Below are 11,861 nucleotides of genomic sequence, written 5' to 3'. Positions count from 1 at the left end.
CCTCTCCTTCCTCTCCCCTTCCCCCTCCTCCTCAGCAGCGCGCTCAAATCCCTCAGACAGCTACTGGGCACCGCCGAAGGGCCCAGCCCAGGAGTGGGACAATAAAATCCCTGACACCACTGTTCAAGAGGCCTCGGGGGGGTGGAAGGCCAGGCCAGCTGCACGGGTATAAAGCTGTCCCCGCTCCCGGCACGGCACTGCAGCACAGTTGTTTGCCAGGCTCCTCCAGCGCTCTCCAATGGATATCACCATCCACAACCCCCTGATCCGCAGACCTTTCTTCTCTTGGTTGGCACCGAGCCGTATCTTTGACCAGATTTTCGGGGAGCACCTGCCGGAGTCGGAGCTGCTCCCTGTGTCCCCCAGCTTCAGCCCCTTCCTGATGAGATCCCCCATCCTGCGGATGCCCAGTTGGCTAGAGACAGGACTCTCGGAGGTAATCCCTGCTGCTTGGGGCTCTTGCTGCCTGCTGGGGGCACAGCCTGAGGGCTCTGCACGCCCAGGAGAGCTCAGAGCTGGGAAGGTGCTCGTAGGTGTTGGTTTTGGGTTGGTTTGTTTTTTGGAAAAAGCCTGGGGAAAAGGGTGGTGTGTTTGTGGCTCTGCGTTGTTTGGGATGGAGCCAGTCTGGCCATAGTGATGGGAACAGAGGCAAAGCCAGCTCTGTGTGCATGGCAGATCATCCCAGGAGCTGGCAGAGGAAAGGAGGAAGCCTAATTTCCCTAATTTCCCTAATTTCCCTAATTTCCTTCATTTCCCTAATTTCCCAGTCTGCTGCATCAAGCTTTCAACCCCACTCCCACCTGAGAAGCAAAGGGGGCAGTGGGATCCTCATGTCAGGCAGTGCAGGAGCCCATGGCTGCTCAGGGAAAAGGGGCCTATTTGAAACAATCACTGCCAAAAAGCACCATTTTAATACAACCCAGGACCCAGAGGATCATAGAGCAGGGGCTGAGCCAAGAGCCTTTTGCCTGCCCTGCAATCAACAATCTTATTTACAAGGAGCTTGAGGAGCTATTCCAAGCAGGAGTGAAAGTATTACTTTAATCCTTGCATGAAGTTCCTCTTGATTTAGTGACCTGGCTCTGGCTGCCCAGTGAAGAATCATTAGTAGCCATATATATTATTATTATTAACCACAATAAAGAACCAGTTTTAAATGAAGAGTCAGTTTTAACCAATTCAGGTGGGGAATCTCAGGTCCTGTAGTGACACAAGGGACAAAACCACTCAGAGCAGATCCCAAAACAAAGGTCAGTGTGTGTGTGCAGAGACCTGTTGAGTCTTGACCTGCTGCATTCTTTTTTAAGCTGAAACCCTCACCTGCTCTTTTGTGAAGCCACCTCCTGGTTTTGCTCTTTTCTGAAGCCACCTCCTGGTTCTTGCAGATGCGACTGGATAAAGACAAATTTTATGTGAACCTGGATGTGAAGCATTTCTCCCCTGAGGAGCTGAAGGTGAAGGTGCTCGGGGACATGATTGAGATCCACGGGAAGCACGAGGAGCGCCAGGTACCCCCTGCTTTAACCTCACCACTGGGAGCTCCCTCACCCCTGGTGCCTGCAAAGCAATGCTGTGCTCATCCCAAATATTTGTGATTTTTTTCTGTCAAGGTGTTCTGTGCAATCCTGCTGGTCCCAGACAGGGCAGCAGGAGGGTGGAGGTTTATTGCTGATGTTGCATGAACTGTGAAGTGAACTGGAAAATCGTCTGTGAAATGGGCATTTTGGGGCTTCCCCTCTTCCTGGGAGCAGGCCAGGAATGCAGGGAGGCACCCAACGAGCTAAAAATGGACTGTAATTATCCAGCCACATAATGAATCAGTGCATTGCCCTGTGTGTTACCTTTCCTAGGCCCAGCTATCCCCTTCCAGCCCTTAAAAGTTGTGTTCTGCTGCCATTCATCCCTGTCCCTGCTGGTTCTGGACACCAGGAATGCCAAGCCATGTCCAGGGCTGGATGTGCCAGCATTGTCCAGTCCCCATCCCCTGTGTCCCTGGAATTGCCACCCCTAGGAGCTCCTGGAAACCCAGTGCTGGTGGGGGTCTGCAATCCCCACACAATTTCTGGAATTCTTCTTGGTTAAGCAGCTCATCAAGATCAGGCACTGAGGGTGTCCAGGGCAGGTGTGCTCGGGATTGGCACCTCAGGAACCCCAGCACAGAGCCCAGGGCTGCCTGGCATGGGCAGTGGGCACAAAAAAAAACCTTCCCCTGTAAACTCTGTGTACCTGCAGCCCTGGCTCTTCAAAACCCTTTTAACTCCCTGGAAAACTTTCCTTTATTCCACCTTCCTGGAAAACTTCCCTTTTTTCCACCTCCCCGGAAAACTTTGCTTTTTCCCACCTCCTTGGAAAACTTCCCTTTTTTTCCATCTCCTCGGAAAATTTTCCTTTATTCCACCTGCCTGTAAAACTTCCCTTTTTTTTCACCTCCCCAGAAAACTTTGCTTTATTCCATCTTCTCGGAAAATTTTCCTTTTTTTCCACCTCCTTGGAAAACTTCCCTTTTTTCCACCTCCACATAAAATTTTCCTTTTTTCCACCTCCCTGGAAAACTTTCCTTTTTTCCACCTCCCTGGAAAACTTTCCTTTTTTTCCACCTTCTTGAAAAACTTTGCTTTATTTCACCTTCCCAGAAAACTTTCCTTTTTTCCACCTCCTTGAAAAACTTTTCTTTATTCCACCTCCTTGGAAAATTTTCCTTTTTTCCACCTCCTTGAAAAACTTCACTTTTTTCACCTCTGAGGAAAACTTCCCTATTTTCCACCTCCTTGAAAAACTTTTCTTTTTTCACCTCTTTGGAAAACTTTCCTTTTCTCCACCTCCCCATCCCCACCCCTAAACCCCCCGCATTCAGGCGCATCCTCAACCAACCCCCTCTCCTCTCCCCTCCTTTTTCCATCAGGACGAGCACGGCTTCATCGCCAGGGAGTTCAGCAGGAAGTACCGCATCCCCGACGATGTGGACCCGCTGACCATCACATCGTCGCTGTCTCTGGACGGGGTGCTGACCGTCAGCGCTCCCCGCAAGCAGAGCGACGTCCCCGAGCGCAGCATCCCCATCACCCGCGAGGACAAACCGGCCATCGCAGGAGCCCAGAGGAAATAGGGGCTGCCCTGCTGTCCCCAAAGCCACCCCTGCAGGGCCATTCCACAGCTCTTTCCTCCACCAGGTGCCCGGTTGTACCGAGTGGCTGCTCTTATTATTTATGCTGAGTAAGTTTACTAACGAATAAAACCATGGAGAAGCAGTTTGGATTGGTTTGTTTTGGGGTTGGGGTGAGGAATGTGGATAAAAAGTGAAGGTGAACATCACCAGGACAGCTTAGCTGGGTGTTCATCACTCTGCTCATCACATGGATTGGTTTGGGGTTGGGGTGAGGAATGTGGATAAAAGGTGAAGGTGAACATCACCAGGACAGCTTAGCTGGGTGCTCATCACTCTGCTCATCACATGGATTGGTTCGTTTTGGGGTTTGTTCAGAAGCACTCTGCTCATCACATGGATTGGTTTGTTTTGGGGTTGGGGTGAGGAATGTGGATAAAAGGTGAAGGGGAACATCACCAGGACAGCTTAGCTGGGTGCTCATCACTCTGCTCATCACATGGATTGGTTTGTTTTGGGGTTGGGGTGAGGAAGGTGGATAAATGTGAAGGTGAACATCACCAGGACAGCTTAGCTGGGTGTTCATCACTCTGCTCATCACACCGTGTGTTCTCTCTCCCCTCCACGCTGCCAGAGGATTTCAGAGTGTTTCACAAGTTTCTCCCGTGGAGATCAAACTGGTAAAACAGCCCCATGACAATTGAAACCCATCTGAACTGTGGGTATCTGATACCAGCTGGCTGGGAGACAAGGGTATCTTAAATCTCCCAAATGATTCATGTAATGGGGAAATATCCAGGGGCTGCAGCCAGTTCAGAGCAGCTTCAGGTGAAAACTGCAGGGCTGCAGTAAACACAGATCTACCCAGAGAGAAGGAAAACATCCTGCTCTGGTGATGCAAATCTCATCCCTTTGAAACTCTGCTCTTGGTGCCCTTCAAACACTGAGCAGGAGCAGATGTCTACAGCAATAATCTGATTTATGCCAGCATTGCTGAGCGATACAAACCACTACTAAAGTCCTTTACGGGCATCTTCATCTGCTTAGCACCTCTCTTCAAAGGGGTGGAAAGAGAAGTCTGGATAGCTGGAACTGAATTTCTAAAATTCATCTTCAAAAAGGGCAGACCTGTCACACAGATCATCAGAGTCATGACCTGGCCCATTTTCTGTGTTCCTTATTCCTGCTAAGACAAAAGTTCTATCAGGGAGCACAGCACACCCAGCTGAGCAGGGAGGACACCCTTCTGTGGCTGTAGGTGACAAAAATAAAAGGAGCACTCTGTGATGTGGGGTCACAGTCAAAAACCCCAAATCCTCCCTCATTTCCAACGTTTCCTATTAGCTGGTTCTAATTAGCTCTCCCAGCTAAGGTGATAATTGGGCTTGTCTGGCCAGGAACAGCCACCTCTGCACACAGGAACAAACCCCAGACACACACAGAGGTTACAAACAGCACAGATTAAAAAGCAGGAAGAACATTTTCCACGTGGCTTTCATGTGTGACCAGCCTTGGTGCTGGAAGGAAATCCCTGCAGCTCTGGTTCCTGAGGGTTTCTGAATCCTTTGCAATCCTCTGCTTTTCCTGAATCCTTCTTGTTCCTTCTCCACCTGGAGGTTTGGGGTGCAGCAGGACTGAGTAGGGCTGCACAAAGGAGGTTCCAGCTCTGGAAATCAATGAGGCTTTTGTTCAAATCCTAAAGGAATCACCATTGAAAGGAAACAAATGTAAAATAGTAAGAATTTAGCCAGAAAGTGCAACTGAGGGAAATCTTTTTTACAGCACAGGGGTTTTGTCAGGCTCCAATCAGCACCAGAAATGGGAATTTTGAGTGAAAGCTCTCTGGGGATAGACTGGATGAGGTCAGCCAGACAAGAATACTTGAAATGCAAAACTACTCCCTGTGTGACCTGAAATACCTGTTCTGGGGAGGCACAGGAGCACAGCCCAGCAGGGGAGAATGACACAAAACACCTCTGTCATCTCCAGGCACAAACATCATCAAGGAGCTCCTCACATCCAACAGATCACCCCAGTCCTGCACATGGAAAATTCACTCTCTGATGTTTCCCTGTAATCTGAAGCAGCTTGTTTTCAAAGCAGTGAGTGTGCTGAAAAATAAAGTCATATTTAGCATGGCTAAATATAAGTTTGGAGGGTTTTTTTGTAATTATTGGAATGGGAAGGTTGTGTGGTAACTATTTCCTCAGTACCCAACACCTCTGCAGACCATTTAGCCATCATTTAAAATACACAAAATGATTCTCTCAAGGCCACAGGGACCCAATGCCTGGCACAGAGCTCACAAATTGTGGCAGTGGGTGTGTGTGGGAGCTCAGCTTTGCCCATTTCAAACTTTTCTCTGTTATTATCTGTGTGAAACACGCTGTCCCTGCCCTGTGGGGGCAGATGCAGCAGGTGACACCCCAGTCTGGCTGCTGGAGATATTACAGACCATAATTTCCTTCCTTCTCAAAGGCACCATACATTTATGTGAGGCAGGGTAATTAATTTACCTTGTATCACCCTGTTGAGGAATTAGGGACCTTCTTATTACACCTTGATTATGTCTGCAATTATCTGACACCAAATGATGCTTCCAGCACCTTTCCCCTGCTTCTCTTTTCCTTTTCTTCCCTTTCTGTCTCTGCTTCTCCCCTTTGGGAATTCAGGCAGCACAAATCTTGTCAAAGAACAAGAATTGCAGGTACAGGTACAGGTAAAGATGAGCTCAGAGGATCAAATAACCAAATTGAAACTCCTCTGCTATGAGGAAAGGCTGAGAGAATTGGGGTGTTGAGCCTGGAGAGGAGATTTCAGGGTGGCCTTGCAGTACGTGATGGGAGCCCCCAGGAAAGAGGGAGATTATTCACAAAGGCCTGGAGTGGCAGGGCGAGGGGAATGGCTCAAACCCGCCAGAGAGCAGCGAGAGATGGGATGTTAATCAGAAATGTTACCCCTGAGGATGGTGAGGCTGCCCAGAGAAGCTGGGAAGTGGCTGGAAGGGTTTGAGGATGGGGCTTGGAGCAACCTGGGGTCAGGTGAAAGGTGGGGAAAGGGGGAAATGTGTCCCTGCAGCTTTAAAATCCCTCTAAAATCCCTTCTAACCCGAACCATTCTGTGATGCTGTGAATGTGCGAATGTACCGCCTTTTTTTTTTTTTTTTTTTTTTTTTTTTTTTTTTTTTTTTTTTTTTTGTAAACGCAACACCCATTTCCTGTTGCATGGCGGCCGGGAGGAGAACTCCCGGAATCCCTGAATCCCCAGTTCCCTGAATCCCCGAATCTAAATCCCCAAATCCCTGAATTTCCGAATCCCCAATTCCCTGACTCCCCGAATCCCCGAATCTCCGAATCTGAATCCCCGAATCTGAATCCCCGAATCCCCAAATTCCCGAATCCCCAAATCTGAATCCCCAAATCCCCAAATCTGAATCCCCAAATCCCCAAATCTGAATCCCCAAATCCCCGAATCTAAATCCCCCAATCCCCGCTCCCGCATCGCTCCGGGGATGCCGCCGCGCATCCTTTCCGGGATCCTTTCGGGGATCCTTTCCGGGATCCTGTCCGTGATCCTTTGATCCTTTCCCGGATCCTTTCCGTGATCCTTTCCGTGATCCTGTCCGTGATCCTTCCCCCCTCCCCTGCCCAGCAGCCCGGGATGCCCGCCGGGCCCCGCCGGCAGCGGCGCTGCCCGAGCCGCTCGTCACGGACCCGCCATGGAGCCGCCGCTGCGCCGCGTGCTGCTGCTCGGAGAGGGCAACTTCTCCTTCTCCGCGGCGCTGTGCGGGACTCAGGGCACGCACGTGGTGGCCACTTGCTACGAGAGCGAGGAGGAGGCGGCCGGGAGAGGGGGAGCGGCGCGGAGCATCCGCCGGCTGCGGGACAGCGGTGGGTGCGCACCGGGGACGGGCTGCGACGGGCACGGAGCTGCTGCCGAGCCTTTGCTGGCGCCTTCCTGGCATCCCTGGCACCTTCCTGGCATCCCTGTCACCTTCTTGGCATCCCTGTCACCCTGGTGGCGTCTAGAGTGCATCCCTGACACCCTCCTGGCATCGCTGACACCCTGGTGTCACCCGGAGTGGCATCGCTGTCACCCTGGTGTCACTCAAAGCGGCATCGTTGCCCCCTTTCTGTGTCCCTTTGGAGCTTCCCATCGTTCCAGTTGTCTCAGGGGATGGCCCAGATGGATAAATGAAATGCTTTAAACCTTTAAATTTTATTTTATTTTATTTTATTTTATTTTATTTTATTTTATTTTATTTTATTTTATTTCATTTTATTTCATTTTACCCTATTATATTCTGCTTCTCTTCTCTTCTCTTCTCTTCTCTTCTCTTCTCTTCTCTTCTCTTCTCTTCTCTTCTCTTCTCTTCTCTTCTCTTCTCTTCTCTTCTCTTCTCTTCTCTTCTCCTATTCTCTTCTCTTCTCTTCTCTTCTCTTCTCTTCTCTTCTCCTATTCTATTCTATTCTATTCTATTCTATTCTATTCTATTCTATTCTATTCTATTCTATTCTATTCTATTCTATTCTATTCTATTCCGTTCCAAAATTTAAATATTTACATTTTAAAGCTTTAAATGCTCTAAGATCTGATCAGGGTGAAAGAATACGGAAATAGCACCGAAACTGCTGCTTTCAACTGTTCTCAGAAGTTCCTGCTGCCGTGAAAGAGAGCAAAGGGCAAAGAGAATGCCACAGTACTTCCTGGTTCCAAATGCTCGAGCTCTCAGCTACTTAAAAATGCCCTGGAGGGTTTGCATTCCCACCTTTTTTTAAATCTTTCCTCCCCGACATCCATCAGAGCCCTGCTCTGCTTTGCTGTTGCAGGAGCCGAGGTTGTGTTCTCGGTGGACTGCACCAGGCTGAAGGAGCACTTCTTACCGGGAGAACGGGAATTCCATCGCATTTATTTCAACTTCCCTCACTGTGGGAGGAAGGCCGGGGTGAGGAAGAACAGGCAGCTCCTTGCTGGCTTTTTCCATAGGTGAGTAACAGCAATAATTCTGAGTTAATTATTATAAAGCACAGCTTTCCAGGTGTTTATTCCGGGAGATCTGGGGCTGTGCTAACAGGGATTTTCTGGCTGCCTGCCTTCCCTTCCAGCTGCACAGAAGTGCTGGCACAGGAGGGGGAAATCCACGTGGCCCTGTGCAATGGGCAGGGGGGGACTCCTGCGGACCAGCCCAGGAGGGAGTGGCACAACAGCTGGCAAATCGTAGCTGTGGCTGCAGCAGCTGGCTTCATCCTCAGCGATGTTCAACCTTTCAAAGCAGAGACTATCGAGGGGTACACGTGCACAGGTTACAGGTAACCATCATATGGCAAAACTGAAATTCTGATGGTCGTGCTCTTAAAACACCCCAGAGCTGGAATATTCTTTTATTGTCTTGTTAGCTGGAGAGGAACTCCTTTTAATTTTCCTTTTAATTCTCCTTTTAATTCTCCTTTTAATTATCCTTTTAATTCTCCTTTAAATTCTCCTTTTAATTCTCCTTTTAATTTTCCTTTTAATTCTCCTTTTAATTTTCCTTTTAATTTTCCTTTTAGTTTTCCTTTTAATTCACCTTTTAGTTTTCCTTTTAATTCTCCTTTTAATTCTTTTAGTTTTCCTTTTAATTTTCATGAAAATAGGTGCGGTTCTTGCTCATCTCGAAGCAGAATAACCAAGCTTAAAATGCAAGCTTCCTGCCAAAGCACCCTCTAAAAATAAGAGTATCTGAGGATTTTAAAGGTCAAAAGCGTCTGTTTCAGAACAAATATCATCTCAGCCTAAAGACAGAAGACTAAAGACAGGCCATGATCTGCTCCTGCCTACTTGGGGCACATTAAAAATCAGAAATTATCAGTGATTTTGCTCTGTTTTTGTGTATTTTCAGGAGTCAGGATAAATCCTTCTGTGTAGAGGGTGCTTTGAACCACGTTTTCACACGGAGCACAGCCCCCCTGTGTTCCACACCCCTGAGCTGCAGGACACAACTGGGAAGCCAAAATGTTTCTTTTCAAGTGCCACAAGTCCTCGTGGATAAAATTAACAGGTGAGTTTTAGAATTAGTTTCTCTTTGGCAGTAGCAGCTCTCCTGCTCTCAGTGGGAATGAACAGCAGTGGGGTCAGATAAATGGATGTGGTGACTGGGAAATGCTTTTTTACCAGGAAATTACAATTAATTCCTGATTCTAACCTGCAAAAAAATACCACTGCCCTGAAAATGTGCAAAACCTTTGGTGAAAGACTTGGCATGGTCAGGTAGTTCCTGGCTTAAGAATGTTTTGGGTAAATTGCTGCAGTTATGGCCACAGGAAGGAAATCACAGATGGTGGCTGTAATTTGCACTATAATTTGCACTATAATTTGCACTTTTATTTTTTCACAGGGGTTTCCTCGAAGCGAATTCACGTCATCCAGTAAGGACAATAAAGGAGAAGCTCAGTGCAGAGCTCAGCCAAGCTTTTCCACTGCACAACATCAGCTCCTGCCTTCCTCTGCTGCACCAAGGTCACCCCCAGGGTGTTTGCCACTCCAACCTCTTCTGGGTCTCTCTGAGCCCAGGGGAGGCTCCAAGCACTGAGGAAATCTCTCAGGAACTGGAAAACACAGTTTTGTTTTCCCATTTTGGCCAGGACACCGATAAGAATGTACAAGAAGGATCCCCAGTTCCAAAGCAGTTTTATCTTAGGCCATCCCTCCTGCCTCATGCTCGGGCAATAATAAAAAAAAGAGATTTTCCCCCAGGGACAGTGCAGGTTCTTTCTGGGCCAGTTTTCAGGAAATGTCGGATCAGTCCCCACTCCATGCCTGTTTTCCATGAGATGCTCGTTGTGCTGGCAGTTAGCAGGGGCACAGAGAGCAGCTGCATCCAGATGTTGGTGGACAGCATTCAAACCACCACGAATTCTCTTCACCAGGGCGTCAAACCCAGCATCAGCCTGCAGGAAGCAACAAGGCTGGGGGCTGAGCTCAATGACTTTGCTGCTTTTGAACGGCAGCTTGGTGAAATTCAGCATTTCCTCTGCGTGAGGACAGAGGCAGAGCCCTCAGAATCCTGTGTGGGGGTTGTCAGGACGGCTCCTGATGAATTAAAAAGCCGTGAGCTGGTTGTTGTGTCAGTCTCTCTGAACCTGGACCTCCTGGCCATGCTGCTGTGTGGAATATCCGACTGGAGGATGCTCTGGACCTCGGACAGGCGCTTCCTCAGGCAGTTTGCTGAGGGAGAGTTGAGACTTTTCAAGAGTTTTTCCCTCTATCCACCCTCCTACGTGCACGATGTCAGCTTCTGGCTTCCTGGCGGGGAGCAGTTCGATGAAGTGGCTTTTCACAGCCTTGCCAGGAGGGTGTCAGCTGAAATGATCGTTTCCATCCAGCTGAGGGACGATTTCCAGCAGCCAGGGACAGGACGGAGGAGCCTGTGCTACAGGGTGACCTTCCAGTGCTGCGACAGGGCCTTGGGCTGCCGGGAGGCTGCGGAGATGCAGCTGCGCCTGCGGCAGGAAATGCAGCAGCAGCTGGGTGTGACCCTGAGGTAGAACATCTGCAGGGGCTGCAGGGGCCACTTTGTGACCTGGGAAATGTCACCTGCACGTGGTTGGACCTGACACTGTCACAAGGGCAGGGTGAACTCTGAGCACCTGCAGGAGTTTCAGTGTGGGAGTTCTGTTCATGTGTGTGTGTAATGAAAGCTCGTTCTGTGAAGTGCAGCCTTTCTTTTCTAGGGTGCTGTGAGGGTGGATTGGATCTCTTTACTAATTCCTAATTCCTGCTGTGCCCACCCTGCCCTCCCCTGCCCAGCCTGAGCTGTTCCCTCTCCTCCTGTCCCTGTTCCCTGGGGGAAATCTCAAATCCCCCTGGCTGTCCCCTCCTGTCAGGAGTTGTGCAGAGCCACAAGGTCCCCCCTGATCCCCTTTTCTCCAGGCTGAGCCCCCTCCCAGCTCCCTCAGCCCCTTCCCAGCTCTGTTCCCTTCCTGGCACACGCTCCAGTCCTTCCCCTGCTGTCCTTTCCCATCTCCTGAGCACAGGGGGTACCAAATAAAGAACATTCTCTGTCGTTGCATTCTCCGTTCTTCACTTTCCTGCCCAGCACTGATGAATGATGGACATGGGTGGGTGATGGACACGGGTGAATGATGGACACGGGTGACAGTGATGGACACGGGTGACAGTGATGGAGCCGAGTATACGGGGCAGGGACCAGGTGGGTGATGGAAATACATCATCATCTGGTGCCTGTCCCTCTGTCTGTCCCTGTCCCTGTCCCTGTCCCTCTGTCTGTCCCTGTCCCTGTCCCTCTGTCGGTCCCTGTCCCTCTGTCCCCATCTGTCCCTGTCCCTTTCCGTGTCCCTTTCCCTGCCCCTGTCCCTTTCCCTGTCCCTGTCCCTGTCCCTGTTCCTGTCCCTGTCCCATCCCTGTCCCTGTCCCTGTCCCTTTCCATGCCCCTGTCCCTGTCCCTGCCCTTGTCCCTGTCCCTGTCGCTTTCCCTGTCCCTTTCCGTGTCCCTTTCCATGTACATGTCCCTGTCCCTGTCCCTGTCCCTGTCCCTGTCCTGGTCCCTCTATCTGTCCCTCTGTCTGTCCCTCTGTCTCTCCCTCTGTCTCTCCCTCTGTCTGTCCCTGTCCCTGTCCCTGTCCCTGTCCCTGTCCCTGTCCCTGTCCCGGTCCCTCTATCTGTCTCTCTGTCTGTCCCTCTGTCTCTCCCTCTGTCTGTCCCTCTGTCTCTCCCTGTCCCTCTGTCTCTCCTGTCCCGAGGCTGTTTGTCTCCTCTGCCG

The 11,861-nt window shown here is 50.0% G+C and overlaps 2 protein-coding genes across 2 annotated transcripts; both read left to right on the top strand.

Moving 5' to 3' along the window:
• Positions 1-26: 26 nt before the first annotated feature.
• CRYAB (crystallin alpha B) lies at positions 27-3,248 on the top strand. The gene is made up of 3 exons (XM_033081895.2): positions 27-436; positions 1,386-1,508; positions 2,903-3,248. The coding sequence occupies exons 1-3, from the start codon at positions 239-241 to the stop codon at positions 3,104-3,106; spliced, it is 525 nt and encodes a 174-aa protein (XP_032937786.1). The 5' UTR covers positions 27-238; the 3' UTR covers positions 3,107-3,248.
• Positions 3,249-6,791: 3,543 nt separating this feature from the next.
• Positions 6,792-10,922, top strand: FDXACB1 (ferredoxin-fold anticodon binding domain containing 1). The gene is made up of 5 exons (XM_033081707.1): positions 6,792-6,993; positions 7,933-8,089; positions 8,209-8,412; positions 8,982-9,140; positions 9,477-10,922. The coding sequence occupies exons 1-5, from the start codon at positions 6,822-6,824 to the stop codon at positions 10,624-10,626; spliced, it is 1,842 nt and encodes a 613-aa protein (XP_032937598.1). The 5' UTR covers positions 6,792-6,821; the 3' UTR covers positions 10,627-10,922.
• The last annotated feature ends 939 nt before the right edge of the window (positions 10,923-11,861 follow it).

This window comes from Catharus ustulatus, chromosome 28, assembly GCF_009819885.2.
Source record: "Catharus ustulatus isolate bCatUst1 chromosome 28, bCatUst1.pri.v2, whole genome shotgun sequence".
Taxonomy (NCBI): domain Eukaryota; kingdom Metazoa; phylum Chordata; class Aves; order Passeriformes; family Turdidae; genus Catharus; species Catharus ustulatus.
This window is presented reverse-complemented; position numbering and strand designations above follow the sequence as displayed.

Coding starts and splice junctions, on each gene's coding strand:
- CRYAB (XM_033081895.2), top strand. CDS start 239: ATGGATATCACCATCCACAACCCCCTGATCCGCAGACCTTTCTTCTCT. Junction 437..1,385: donor TAGAGACAGGACTCTCGGAG/GTAATCCCTGCT, acceptor TGGTTCTTGCAG/ATGCGACTGGATAAAGACAA. Junction 1,509..2,902: donor GGAAGCACGAGGAGCGCCAG/GTACCCCCTGCT, acceptor TTTTTCCATCAG/GACGAGCACGGCTTCATCGC.
- FDXACB1 (XM_033081707.1), top strand. CDS start 6,822: ATGGAGCCGCCGCTGCGCCGCGTGCTGCTGCTCGGAGAGGGCAACTTC. Junction 8,090..8,208: donor CTTGCTGGCTTTTTCCATAG/GTGAGTAACAGC, acceptor CTTCCCTTCCAG/CTGCACAGAAGTGCTGGCAC. Junction 9,141..9,476: donor CTCGTGGATAAAATTAACAG/GTGAGTTTTAGA, acceptor ATTTTTTCACAG/GGGTTTCCTCGAAGCGAATT.